General features: G+C 42.0%; 1 protein-coding gene across 1 annotated transcript in view; it reads left to right on the plus strand.

Annotated features, from left to right (window-relative positions):
• Positions 1–2244: 2244 nt before the first annotated feature.
• Positions 2245–15167, plus strand: part of LOC102692441 (GRAM domain-containing protein 2B) — a 44395-nt gene continuing 31472 nt past the window's right edge. Inside the window, exon 1 of the mRNA XM_015365731.2 lies at positions 2245–2413. Within this exon, the coding sequence (XP_015221217.1) occupies positions 2322–2413 (92 nt within the window). The 5' untranslated portion in view covers positions 2245–2321. The remainder of the gene's footprint in view (positions 2414–15167) is intronic.

The raw sequence follows: 15167 nt of genomic DNA on the forward strand, positions 1-15167 counted from the left end.
CCCAGCGCCTGCCTGGCCACTGAATTAATGATGACCATGGCCAGGTAATGGGATAAAGGCTAAGGTTACCCTCGCAAGGAGGAAACTCAACACCCATGGAACAGGTGATCTTTTTGTGACACCCGAGAAGGAACTGAAGACTGTGGCTAGTTCACAAAAACAGAACATTACAAAACAACTTTGTGAAAACAGAGACAAAACCAGTCAGCCTAGAAGAGTCAGACTTGCTGCTGCTGCAATTGTGAACAGAAGACACCCAGAAGGACTCCCTCTGATCATGGTGTGAAGGCTTGATTGTTTATGTCTAAAGACATGGCATGACTCTCCACATGTCTTCCTTGCAGCTAGTTTAAAAAGCTACAGGTAAGCTCGAATTTTAAAGCAATTTCCTCCGTTGATTAACATCACCCATCAATCCTTTTAGTGCCGCAGACTCAAACAAACCTTCACAGCGGTCTATCCCCCGTACATCCTTCTGAAAAAAGATGTCATCGTGAGAAAACAAAATCAAAATATCTCAAGAGAAGATGAGGCAACTAGATGAGGACTGTAAAGATGCCCAGTGGGACTTCTTCCTTCTGAAAAATGAGACCTGTGATGTCCCATTTTGGTGCCCTTCTCTTAGTGAATAAATTGCTTTTCATGATCTTCTGCATCTCATTAATCCCACAGCATTAACTGTTTCTTTTCATCTGTATTTGAAAGCACCAATTATGTGTTATTAGCTTCCATCTACAATGTGATTTTGGAAGGTAGAGCTGCTGTGCCTTGTCAGGGGAGAAGCAGAGGCACAGGCCCAGCCCGTCAGCTGTTCCAAGCTGCAGGGTCCACAGCTCTGACCAGGAGAGTCTGTCCCATGGCAGCAGTGGAACATCTTTGTCACTCCAAGCCAGCAAGTGTCCTTGGTGTCCTTGCTTTTTGCACAGGGAGTCTGTGCTGCACAGGAATCTCAATGTCAATTCTCCACCATTATCAATCCTGGTCACTACTGGCTAATGTTAAAACCCAGGCTGTAAGTAGTGATATCTGCTCCACAGAGGTCAATCTAGTCTGTGAGTGAGCACCTTTACTGGTTGAGTCTCTGGAGAGCCCCCAGTTTTACACTTTTGATCACAGCAGCTCAATATGTGATGGCATAACAGTTATTTCATACTTCATATGTAGGCTGAATAATTCACAAGATCATGTTTGTACTGATATATCAATTAAGATACAGTGTATTTTTAGTGCTTAAGGCCATGTGCCCACACCCAAACAGTAATTAAACATTATTAATAATGAATCACTTTCCTCAGAATGTATCCCTGGTCCATGTGAGGTTTCACCAGGTGCTCTGGTTTCCTCTCATTGTCCAAAAGCATGCTGGGTAGGTTTGATTGACTGCTTCAAATTGTTCATTCCAGGGATTGATCCCCATGAGGTAAGGAGCAGGACATCCCACCTTCACTCTCTCGAGGCAGAATCAAGTCCGGGTGGCCTAGAGATTTAAGTGGGTTTGTCTTTCAAACGACTGTACATTTTCAGCAGCTGTCAAGTTCCACAGTTTTTTGCTCAAGCAGCAGAAGATAGAGGTGTAGCAATGTTAAAAGCCCTACTGAATTCCCTCAGTGTTGGCCCTGCTCTGTATGTAAATTGCCAACAGAAAGCGATCTGTTATTCAAAATCAGGTCTCATATTTTAACAAACAGGTGCTGTTATTTAAAATAATAATAGTTAATTATTAAAATAATAGCAAAATAAAAGCACCTCAGCCTTCCTACCAGACCATCCTGTTTCATTTTTTTTCGATATTTATATATGCAGTATTCTGTTCCATTTTTATTACTTTACTCATACAGTATGAGCAACCACGAAAGGGTGTTATTACGCTTTTCGTCACAGGGGCTGCGTCGGTTTTGATTAAAAATGGATAAAGTATAAACCAATGATTACATTTTTGAAGTGTATTTCAACGCAACTTTCTGTAAATCATAATGACTATTAATATAAATGCAATTATAATTCTACAACACAGAGACTCCTTTCTATATGCATTTTGGTGGTCGGTGGTTTTACAGGACAGCCATTTATTCTGCTAATCTTGCAGAATTTCGAAGGAAACTTGATCTCCATCCTTATTTGTCCAAGGGATATGCTTGAAGAGGCGTAATTGACGCCCTACACGATGACGTCTCGGCTTCCTATTGGCTGCTCCTCTTGGTCCGATTGGAGCTCATTTCCATTTGCGGCTTCAATGGAGGAGTAAAAAAAACCACTACAGCTGAGAGTAACAGCTGAGAGGCGGCAGCGTGTCATTGTCAGGACCCGGGCCGGCAGGAAGAATGCTGGAGAGCAAGAGAGAAGCGCTCAAAACAATCCTGAAGAAAATCGACGAGAGGGGCTTATTTGGAATAAAACATCTCATGAAACAGAGGTGAGCAGGCCGGCTGTGCCGGGACGGGATCTGTGTTTCTCGGCAAAAACACGTTATTTCGAGAGAGCCGGGTCAGACGAGGCCGGTTTTCGTGCGGGCATCTCACTTCGGGTTCCTTTGTCAGCTGTCTGGGTCACACCTGTCATGCTTGGACAGGTGTGTACGAGCTTCTGCTTTCCGCTGTCGGGATGGGTAGTTTTAGCGGTGGCTCAGAGCGGGACGTCCAGCCTTCATCGCTCAGCAGAGAAACAGAGCAGCTCCTGGTGTCCACGTATGCATTAATTCTGATGAGAAATCACGCCATGAGTTTGTACGTGACATGATTGATGTACTGAAGTGCTGTTGCTGATATTCTGTTCAGAATGTGGTAATTGAAATGAGGACCGTGCATTGCATTTCCCCTAAAATTTCAGTTAGGTTATCTTAATGCAGTGATCGGAAAGAGAAACTGGCCATGGTGCATCACAGTCAGACCTAATTAAGATATTTTATGGAAGAAGGCTGCCCGAGTGTTGATATTTTGGCCTTGTGGGTTACACATAGCTGTGTTATCAGAGCCAGCCCGCATACTGTGACTGCAGGACCGGTGAGGTCACTCTGAGCTTCACAGGATACCGAGGCGTTAGGAATTCAGCTGGGGTGGTGAGCTTTTCTTTACGGCAGGAAAGGTATTCAGAAAATGAAGTGCGAAGACGTCGGATTTTCTGATTCCTTAAAACGAACAAGTAGTTGTTTACGGGGTTTGGGGGTACCTTTGCTAATGTGCTTTGTTAGTGCACCAGTGTCAAGTGAGAATTCGCGTGAAAATCTGACTGAAATTCTACCACCGAAGAAAATCTACTCATGAAGTGTCTACAGTGGCTAAACATCAAGATAAACTATAGAAATAAACCTGGGTCTATTACTGGGTACCTCATTTTCTTAGTGAGAAAAACAACAATACAGTGTATATCTCATACATGTTTACCTCAGTAACAACCCATGAAGGTCTCAACTTTATATAAAGCTTTAAAAAATCCTCGGTTCCTCAATGCCATGTCTTAAATAAAGACGGTACTTGTGTAAGGAGGGTTTCATTTTTCAACAGGATGGTGAGTCTTAGCCCTTCTCTGGAAATAACATAAACCACAATGGCCAAACCAAAGGGTTTTGAAATGTGTACACAGGCCCTTCCGTTTGTTTGAATGAAACCCTCCTTAAATGTTACTGGCTGAAATGAACAGAAGAATGGCCTAAGAAGTTTGCAAATGGTGTTTATTTAATCCAGGTGATCAGAACTGAGTGTATTTAAATAGTGGTGAGAAGGGCAGGGATTATATTTTCTAAAGAAAAGTGATCAGCAGCAAAATATCCTCAGTTTTCTTTGTGAATCTTAACATTTCTGTAATTTTAAATGTCAACTTGTTTTAGACTCATATTTTTCCATATTGTGGTCTAGCAAACAAAACAAAACAGGCAGTGGCGTAACATATCTCCTAAGCAGAACAACTCACCAAACGTTACATTCTATAAATGTTATAATATGTTCTGGAATACATAACCTGTAACGTAAAATGTAATTTCATGTTGCATACACCTTCTTATCAGAGAGTTTTGAAATCCTCCCAAGCAAGAGGAGCAATATAGGTCATGCTTCTTCTTCATAATGCTGAAACATGACTTCACAGCTCGAAGTTTGAGTGATGTGCCCATTGGGAAAAGTATGACGAGTGAGGAGCTTCACACTCCTGAAACCTCTCCAGGAGCAGCTGATATCTCTCCAGGCACTTTTTTTTGCTGATTGTCTTTATCTGGGTTTGATTATTCTTGGAATCAGGTCCCAGCAGCTCAGCATATTGGCTTGTCACCATGACCACCGAAACTAAAATTATTCTGCAGTTAGGATCACACATTCTCCCTTCCCTTAACGACAGATTACTGTTCTTTTAAATTTTCTCCATTCATTGGAAGTTTCATTTCACACCTCTCTGCACCCATTCTGACTTCACACCTCTTGATTGGCCTCTCTTTCTGTCCCCTGCTCCCGCCTCTCACTCCTCCTCCCTCTCAACCTTTGTTCTCCCGCTACTTTACCTTTGCCTACTGCCCTGTCTCTCTCACACCTGAAGAAGGCTCCACGGCCGAAACGTTGTGTTCTCTTTCTTCTTTTTTTCAGCATGGAATAAACCTATTACTTGTTCCTTTGCAGCCTACGCATGCTGACGCAGCTACCCAGCTGAACTATAATTCCAAAAGTTCCAGTTCACCTTAAATTCATTCTTTCAAACCAATTTTCAATTCCAATTCCCTTTACACATTCACAGGACTGGAATAAAAAAACCTGGATCTGAATCTGATCTCGGTTCCACATGGGTGTGAAGGTGTCTGAAGGCAGTGACGCATCTCCAAAACTCATTTAATGCTTAATTAATTGCATGACCTACATCATAGGAGATGAGTATCATAGGTTAAATGTAGCATTAAATAGGGAATGAAAAGAATTCATAAGAACATCAATTAGGATTTTGTGACATATTTTCTGGCTTTGCTCTTATGCCTGATCTGAACGTGCCTGTTTGTTGAGAGACTGCATTAAGTTACATCGAAGGTTTGTTTCTCAATGGCTCAGATTGGCACTGTGTCTCCGGCGCAGCAGACCATCAGTGCCATTGGAATACGTGCAGAGTTTTGGATAGTAGAAATGTGCTCTTTACACTTTACTTGATCTCCTAATTTGACCCTTTCCTGTGAGCTACTAGTGTAGCTGCATAAAATTGGATAAACCTTGAATATCTTTCTTGTACATATCCAGATGTTCCTATTCTTAACAAACAGACAATTTAATGTCTCATTTTCTACAGTAACTTATTCTCGTCCCATTCTCCACGAGTAAGTGCTAATTCTGTGTTGTGTGGTCATATCCCTGCTAGGGACCCTGATGAACAGCGACCTGCATTGCTGGGGATCGGTTCTCAACTGATGTCTCATCCAGGCCTGGATTAGCATGCTCTTTATATATATTCGAGCCAGCTAGTGGGATCTGAGATAACTGGATCGGAGGATAGAAGTACAAGCCAGATTAGTTCAGAAATTCACGATACGATATTTTAGTGTGTTTACAAAATCAGATCACTTTCAGGTTGCTGTAACAGTTCAGAGCTTCTTGGCAGCTGAGAGTTCTGTAGATAAGACAAGCGGCGGGGGGCCAAGGCAATCAAAGCCTTTGAGACTAACATGTAAATAGAGCATTCCTGTGATGTGGGCAGTTTGGTGGCGCAGGGGTTAGCATTAGTGCCTCACTGTACTGGGGCCCTGGGTTCAATTCTGGCCCTTCTGGCCCTTCACTGTCTGTGTGGTGTTTGTGTGCTGCGCCCGTGTTCACATGGGTTTCCTCCAGATGCTCCGGTTTCCTCCCCCAGTCCAGAAACATACGGTTAGGTTAATTGACTTCGGGGACGATGGGCCCTGGTGTGTGTGTGTCTGTGTGTCCTGTGATGGACTGGTGTCCTGTCCAGGGTGTAGCCTGCCTTGCACCGGTTGCTTGCCAGGACAGGCTCTGGCTCCGGCTCCCTCATGACCCCAGATGGAAGAAGTGGTAAGAAAATGAATGAATGAATGAACGAACGAATGGATGGATGGATTATTGTAATGTGAAGTAGCTACATTTTACAGAGATCTGAATCTCTGAGTAGTTTCAGGATCCTGGCTCTAGGTCTCACGTGCATTTGAAGCTGACTGAAAGGAGATACTGGTTCTAGATGGAGCAGGTTTTCATAACGTTTTTGTTGTCTTTGTCATGCGTTGTCCAGGCCTGTCCACCTAGTTTACAGCTTCCCTAATAAAGGAGGCCTCACTGGGCTGCCATTGTACTTCGACATCAGTGTTTGTAGCACTTTAAATAAATGCCAACAGGCGCCTGTTCAGCTGTGCGGAGGTTTGGTGAACGTAGACATCACAACAAAGAAGAATGAACACTATTGTTCCCTCCCTCAGTTTATCCTCATATGGAATTTCCAAACTTGGTTTCCAAACCATGGGCCTATTTGGAAACATTTTCCAGAGTAATTGAAAACTCCCCATGATCGCATGATAGTTTACAGCGTGTGACTAGTATTTACATTTGTTTTGTGTCACTTATTTCCTCTCACCTCTCACTTTTTTATCTTATGTATGAACACATGCGGTGGCCTTGAGAGCTGAGGAGCTGAGTTTATTGCCTCGAACAGGATAGATGGCTGTTGTCTGCGTACAAAGTTCCTTAGACCTGCTGTTAAGGTTACTGAGAAACTTTCATTTTAAAAACAGATGTCATTTGTACTGCAAGAACGTGGACTTTTTGCTTTCTCAAGAATTGTGTCTTTTTTAACTTTTGATTCAAGTATACCCTGAAGAAGCAGTTAGAAAATGGATAAGTGGACTACATTTTGTAGTGGTTTTATTTGTGTGGAAGAGTAGTTTGAACTGCATCAGGGCAAGGGGTGGAAGCTTGATGTCGTAATGGGGAAATTTGTGATGTTAGTGAGAGACATTATTGCTCTTACCATCACAGATAGCCCTCCTGTAGGGCTCACAGCAGATAAAAAAGGTGTAGTTTTCACTTCACTATTTCTCTTAATTTTAGAAAGCACCAGTCTCCTATTAACGGGCAGCACCATCCACATTCTAGTCCGCTTCTCCAATACAGGATGGAGGGAGGGTCAGAGCCTATCTCGGCAAGCAACAGGCCTAAGGCAAGATATCCCATCCAGGGTATACCAGTCCATCGCAGGGCACACCCAGACTTAAAACACACACAATTTACACACACTTTTACAGAACCTACCCTTTTGACTTTGGGAGGGAACTGGGGCACCTGGAGGAAACCCACACAAACGCAGAGAGAACATACAAACTCCACGCAGACAGGGGCTCACAAGGAACTGGATTGAACCCGGGCCCGGCGTGGTGAGGCAGCAGTGCTGCACCACCATGCCACCCCAGTACCATGAGTAAGAGCGGGTCTTTGTTATTGCTCCATCGCACTCCCTCTTTTCCGTGGAAGCTTTCAATACACATGCAGTGCACTTCTTTACCAAAAGTTGCCAACATTTATTAGGCTGTATATCCATTCAGCAGAAGAATATAAGAAGCAATGCATGTCTTTTGCGTAAACAGAATAGAAGTTATTTTCCTGCAGTCTTTACTGGTGACACTGCTACAAGTCCCTGGGTTCTGATTTTGGGGTACAATGGCAGCCTGTTTGAAATTTGAAATGTTCTTCCACCCTGTTACCCTCTCCTGGGCCCTACACCCACTGGATAGTTAATCAGGTGGAACAGAACTAAATTTAATACTTTCATTGTTTTGCACATCTACAGGTAAGTCCATGTCTTTAGATCAGTTATTCTCTGCCTAATTTGGCCAAAGGGGACGTGTTCGTGGTCTTGAGGGCTGAAAGAAACACTGATGCCAGGGCTGGGCTAGCAAATAACACGACTGTCCCAATATTTGCCCTTAATGTTGTTGCCAAATGTAAGTGCCAAACGTTCGAGCTACAGTTGTTACAGTATATAATGAGTAGAATTAAGTCATCTGATAGGACATACTACTGTGCAGGTGGCATTTAAAAATGGATGTCTGCATGGGAGGGAATTCCACTAAGCTTGGTGTGACTGTGGGTTTGTGTGAGGGAAATGTTGAGACGCTTGTGGTGACAATTCTTAGCTACAGCACAGAAAGTGTAAATTCAGATCATTTCCTGTAGCGAATTGAACAACCAGTTTTATCATCTGGTTTCGAGTCTGCTGACAGATATATCACGTGGATGTAAATTTACCTCAACCACATTTGTCTGAATTGATAAGTTTCACATTCTTAGAAAACTGAGGGGCTGTTCTGGCTTCTCGTATATCAAGCCCTAACTAGCACTTCTCTCCTCTAGTGCTGATGTGTTCTACAAGCTGTCATTAATCAATCATTATAAAATTTAAAGTTCCTAAAATATGTTGAGTATTCAGCTGTGAACCCATCTTAGTCCAGGTACACTAAATTACTTTGACAAGTCATGTAGTGAGTTCAATGGCAAATGTCATTCAATGCAAAAGTTTTTACAGCCAAGTATGCCAGAATTGAAACTTTTAGGTCTGAATCCAAAGTGTTGCCTCTGGTGCAAACCCAGCAGCATTTCGACTGTCAAGCTCGGTGGTGACAACATTCCTGCTTCTCGTCAGTTGGGAAGTAGGGCTGAGAGGCTTGTCAAGAGTGAGGTTCAAAGTACAAGCAAGAGGGAAACCTGCTTCAGGCTGCTAAAGACCTGTTCAGCAGGAAGAAAGTGGCCCAATCAATGTCCTGACTTGAATCTGATTGAAAATCTGTGGCAAGATCTGAAACTGTACATTAGTGACCCCAACCAATATGATGGGATCTGAACATGTTTGCAAAGAAGAAGGTGTGAAATGGTCACCATCCTAATGTCTGTAGAGCTGTAATCCTTTAAATATTTATAAGAATGGTTAAGAAATGTTCGGCAGTATTATAGGTGATTGTGGGATCCTAAGAGAATATCCCTCAGGAAATTTAGGAATGACCTTGTTTTCCAGTATGGGACATGTTTTTTCCAATTAAAGTGGAAGCCTGGCTGTTTAGCTTGTTGGGGTGTCCCAGCTTAGGAAAAGGGGTTTCATAGGTTGGCATGCACCACAGTGTTAATTTCAACAAGATCTTAAATGCATATTTTCTGCAAGCCACTTTATTTGTGTAGAAAGTGCATCCAGATTGTTCCTGTGGTTGTACTGGTGTTGAAAGTTTTAAAAGAATGCATGTTTATCATCATCCATTGGATTTGGACAGTTTGACAAGCATTTTTATTTCATTTGCTCAGGGTTTGTGATCGTTACTAATGTTACTAAGGACCTTCAGCACTCTCTTTGACACGGTTGTAAGTACAGACCGAGACCGCACTGTGCAGATCAGAAGACAGCCTGCTTTTTGTTTTGCTATGATTGCTTTCACGTGAGTCTGTACCGGGGTGTTCAGCCTCAGTCACACCACCCTGGTCCTGCAGTCACGTCATTTTACAGGAAAGGAAGTGGGCTGTGCTTGGATCATGCAAAAATGTGCTGATTCTCCCAGCCAGGGAAAACTGCAGTGCCCTTGTTCAAACTTGTAAAAGAGAATGACTGTAACATGCAGCTTTCGAGCTGGTTGACATTTCCTTATGTGGTATGTAATTGGAATTCAAAGTTGGCAAACTCTGTTTGCCTTAGCTTATATAAATGGTGTGTTTACAAAGAGCTGTAATGAAGGTAATGAAGGACTTTTATTCATGCGTAAATAAAAAGACTTCTTGTAATGCCTTTGCTCTGTGCTCTTGTACAGCTTTTTTATTGCTGTTAAGCTGTAACTTTTCTGTTGGAATGACAGTTGGCATCATAAATGCAGAAATAGATTTGAGCGAAAGGTGGGTAGCATCTATAATAGTGTAACGCTTACGGCCGACAGGCACTGTGTAAGAGCCGGCGTACCAGAGCAGGTGACGTCACCGCCCTTCCCTGTGATAGCAGGACTACAGCTACTGGGCTGTAGGGAGATCTCTCTTTAGCTCACGGGGCTGGGTCGCTGCAGAGAGACGCGGAAGTCCCGGGTTCGAGCCTCCAGTCGGGATGGGGCCGACCAGATGCAGCAAGGGCGCCTGCCGGAGCCCCTGTTGCATTACATTGGTGTCAGAGCGGGATGGGATAGCCCTTCGCCGGGGACGGCGATTTAAGTGGGGGAGAGTGTAACGCTTACGGCCCACAGGCACTGTGTAAGAGCCGGCTTACCAGAGCAGGTGATGTCACCGCCCTTCCCTGTGATAGCAGGACTACAGAGACGCGGAAGTCCCGGGTTCGAGCCTCCAGTCGGGATGGGGCTGACCAGATGCGGCAAGGGCGCCCGCCTGAGCCCCCGTTGCGTTACAATATTAATTCATTTTCTAACTGCTTCTTCCAAGGTAGAGCCTATCCTGGCATGCAATGGGCGCAAGGCAGGGTAGACTTTGAAAGAGATGCGAGACAAACGCAATCACACTGGGGCCAATTTTCCTAGAAGCCAATAACTTCTCAGTGATTTTGGAGTGTGAAACCGGAGCACCCAGAGGTAAGACGCGCAAACACAGGGAGAACATACAGACCCCACACAGACAGCACCCCAGGTCCTGAATTGACCCTAGAACCCAGCACTGCATGGCAGCAATGCTAATCACAGTGCCACCATGCCACCTAACATCTGTACTAATGAGAATTAACACCCTCTTGCGTCTTCACGCAGTCTGGCTGCCTACCAGGCACAGGGAACCTTCCACAGAATCATGTGATAAAAAGCTGGAGTACTTACAGCCCAGTCCAGGGTGTATTCTGCTTTGTGCCTGTTGCTTGCTTAGATGAGGTTCCAGCTCATCACTACCATGTATTGGTTCAAGAGATTACTTCAAATCAGTGAATGGATATGAGGAATAGTCATTATGAGTTTAACAAAAGCTAAGCTACTGGAAAAAAGGTTGGTAAAACACTTTTCTAAAAAAAACAGCTTTTTACTTAAACCTGCCATAAAGTGACTACTAAAACTATACAAGAAAACTAAACTCATTTTCCACTATACAAACTAGAAACAAAGGGAGAGGCTCAACATTGTTGAAAATCGAGGAAGTATCCATGTGACCAGTAGATGGCAGTGTTTGTCAACCCTCGGTTTTTCGTCTTTCGTTATATGGGAGCCATTGTGTGGCAGAACTTGCTCAAAAACAGAATTCTGGTAGGTCATATATTAAAGTGTAAGTTACTTTAAATTAAAACACAACTTAAAGGAGTTCAGTAAAGTGCAGTTAAATTTTGAGAAATATATTTCCTTTCATATCTGTTTATCATGTCTTGCTATTATTGGCATTTTATCCTTTTGGATAACTTAAGGAAAAATTAAGAACTCTTGCAGAGATTTCTTGACTGTTAAATCAACAGCATTAATGGAACTCCAGATTCCTGTACTGTCAGAATAGTTTCTTTATTTTTTTGTCTTGGTGTCTTTGCTTGTTAAGCTTTGTATACTGACAAATCCAATCAACACGCAGCCCATCTGTTCCCCTGTATTCCCAAGGGGAAAGGGCTCCCAGGCACCATAATGGGCTCTGGGCTCAGACGTGGGAGTTGAATCCCAGGTGGGGTAGTACTGCTGTACTACCCCACCTGGGCGTCAGTGTATCATCAGCGGACAAGAGCATCAGCTGAATTAATTCAAAATCATTTGCCCTATCATGCCAGCGTACAAACCACGAGCCAGCATCTTACAGAAGAGAATTATAAAAACATCTTCTTTTCCTCTTGTAATTCTTCATTTTAACCTGATACTTTTGCTGCAGTGCTTTCTATACTGTCACCAACTCTGTGCAGAAATGTCCTACAATTTGACGCAGCAGGTCTTACGTTCCCCCTTGGAACAGGCTGATGAATCGGGACATAATTATAAAAATAAGCAGAGCACCTGAAGTTAGCACACAAGAACACAGGGAGAACATACGAGCAAATTTTTAAGCGAATTTTCAAGATTTCAATAAGACTTCCCTTAAAGTTGTTTGGTGAAGGGAGTGTAAAGAAAACTAAAAGCAGACAAATGTGAGTTTTAAATCCTGCTTTGGTGGCTGTTCTGTGGTACCATATGTGGTAAGACGGTGAACTGGAAACCATTTTAAGCCTTGGTGATAAGAGCAGTAGAGATCTTTAAACAGGGTACAGTGAGGAGTTAATTGGTAACAATGGTCTTATCTCGGGTTAGAAATGAGAGCCCTGTTCAGTTTGTTTAAAGTACAGTAAAAGATATTCCTTCAAGGACAGTTCAGTCAGTTCCTCTAAAAGAGAGTAGGGTTGCAAGTTAATTGGATGTCTTTGCATTTCCTGTTTTAGAACCAAAGTAAAAAGAAGTAAGAAATTAAACTGGTGGCAGCTTATTATCTGTATTTAATAAATGTGGCTCAGCATATGTTACTCTATAGGCAGTTTAAAAAATGCCCACCTTGAACTGTTTTTTACATTCCTAGAGATGTTATGAGACACGACATAAAAGTTTAGCAACGTGTCATACTGTACGTGTCTGACCTTGGTCTGCAGAAGAATAAAAATGGAAAAAATGCTGAAGACGCATACTGTATGTGTCCATGTCACCTTTGTGGATATTTGAATCCATTTCATGGTTAAATGGGAAACATCATCTAGTGAAAAATATTCCTGTACTTCATTGAATTTTAAATGATATTTTATATACTGGTAATCCTATGCTGCAAGTTTTTCTTTTATGAAAAGAAACTGAAACATGGAGCATGTTTATAGTAATGTGTTACTTTACATAATAACAATGCAAACAATGTAGTAATGTATTCGTTTTTAATAATTTTGTTCAAAATGTTAAATTATTTCCAATGCATTAGTGCTAATTTGTAATCCCTTACACACCTGTCAGTTTGTCAATGGGCTGATGGCACAAGCAGACAGGATGTTTTGAAACACTATTTACTAGCAGGGGTGTTGTTTGTTCCGGCAGCATTTCTTAAATGACAGATATTTCAGGATTCACAGGAGATGATAATCTGTGGAAGGAAATTAGTAGTAAATCAAATTCATGACTTTGGAAACTCCTTAAGCAAAAGCTGATCCCCATTTTCAGTGTTTAAACTTTCCTTTTTTTAACAAAAAAAGACCATATGTGTCATATTCCAATTTTTTTGTGTTTATTCTTTGTGATCCCCTTAAACTGAATTTTGGCTGATTATTTCTGTCTGTTAAAAACAATAAAAATATGTTTATTACACAATAAGGTGAGCTGTCTCACCCAACAACACAGCTGCTTGGTGATTTGACTCATCAATCCCGCAAGTGCAATTTGCTGGTGACACTGATCACTAATCCCAGAGCCCGTTTAACAGGCATTTCACCCTGGCAGTTTACCAGTTTATACGTGTATGTGGTTGCATATTTATTTTTCCAGTTTGTTGAATTAGAAAACCTGACACTATTCTTTTAATTGGATTGGTGATATATGTAATTAGCAATAGTAGTAACCGAAATGTTTAAACAGATATAATCAATAATGATAAAAAAACGAACTAGTGAAGGTTTAGTAACTCCTAATTGGCTTCTAAAAGTGGGCATGTGATCAAACCACAAAATGTCTCCAGAATAAGCACTGAAATTCAAACTACCCAGCCATGTTGTTGTAGCCAATACCCTGGCTTTCAAAACCCAGCTCAGTGAGATCCTTTGATCAGTTAGGTACTAACTAGTGAACACTCTAGATGGGTGCATGTCCTGCTCACTTTTGCAGCTGCTCTTATGTTTTAGATGAATGAATGTCATAAAGCTAACAACAACTACATATAGTATTGATCTGGAAAGGAAGCTGTGATACAGTTTACTACACTAAACACTTTATCGTAAATTTTGATATATGTTTCTGCCTGCTATGGTTTATTCTCACAATAGTCTTAAATTAAGAAAAGCAGAAAAATCCTTTATTTTCTGGGACTTGAGATACTGAAAATCGAGTCTTGAAGTGAATGAAGTACATTTGAAGAAATTAAATTAAAAAATAATTATACTAATTTCCTGTGCTCTTTGATGACAGACAGAGCTTGTAAGCACTTTTTCTCTTTGGAATAACTTTGCAGACACTTCTAGAACAGTATTGTAGGGTTGTCCTGCTCCTCTGAGGGTGAATGGTGTTGCTGTTTTGCTCTGGTTTTGACAGCTGGTGTGAGCGCTCAGAACGGAGAACACCGCTGAAAGAATGGAAGCACTGGCTTGAGCCACTGTTATTATTAGTAGTGACAATAGGTGTCCTGCTATAACAAAGTTGCTTGGAAGCCTGTTATTATTCGGATAATTATTATTCCAAGCAACAAAGTTTCTGGAACTGTATTGTTGTCTGGCCTCCAAGCAACACCATTGCGCTGTTTGTACGACAGAGGGATGTTCAGCAGGTTAAATTCCACTGTGGACTGGTACAATCCGGTCTCCATAATTCAACTGGTTGAGCAGTGTCTTGCTTCTCAGTGCGCAGCTGGCATGCTGGTGCAGAATGACTTCCTCGTGTCATCCAGGGAGGGTGAAGTAGGTCCACACCTGTATGTGAAGCTTCTGTTGGGATGAAAAGTACTATATAAATGTATGTAATAACTGTGATTATCATTATTGTGGAACATTCGCAGATGGAGAATGCTTTATTTTTCTTAGCCATGGTTGATGTTGGCACCTCTATTTTTCAGAGCTGAGGTCCTGCGACTTTTTTTGTGGTTGTGCTTTAAAGCCAAAGTGTACAACAATAGCCCACAGACAGCTGAAAACATGAAAACTGAAATCCGAAACCTCCAGAGAAACTAGCAAATGCAGTAATTCAGAATTTTCAGAACAAGATTACTCCCAAGGCATTGTGGACACATATCAAATGTTTATTGCCAGCTTAAAAAACTATCTTAAAGCAATATTTTTTTGAGTTGAGTGATTATAAAAGAGGAAGCAAGAGCAGTAAATCTCAAAGCTCATTCAGAGTAGAACACCGTGCGGGTAATGAAAAGACGTTAGTCACCCTTGTGAGTGTCAGTGTGGTAACGTGTGTTTTCACACACATACTATGGCTCAAAGCCAAGCTGAAGAAACCCGAGAGCTCTGGGTCTAGAATGGTGACAAAAAAGACTAAGTGCTGTCTAAGAAAGACAAGGTGTTGCCGGCCCTTCTAGAGCTCTCTTTCCTGTTCAGTGCAAAATAAAGTGCGGGAG

The sequence above is a fragment of the Lepisosteus oculatus genome, chromosome 29 (genome assembly GCF_040954835.1).
Source record: "Lepisosteus oculatus isolate fLepOcu1 chromosome 29, fLepOcu1.hap2, whole genome shotgun sequence".
NCBI classification, from domain to species: Eukaryota; Metazoa; Chordata; class Actinopteri; order Semionotiformes; family Lepisosteidae; genus Lepisosteus; species Lepisosteus oculatus.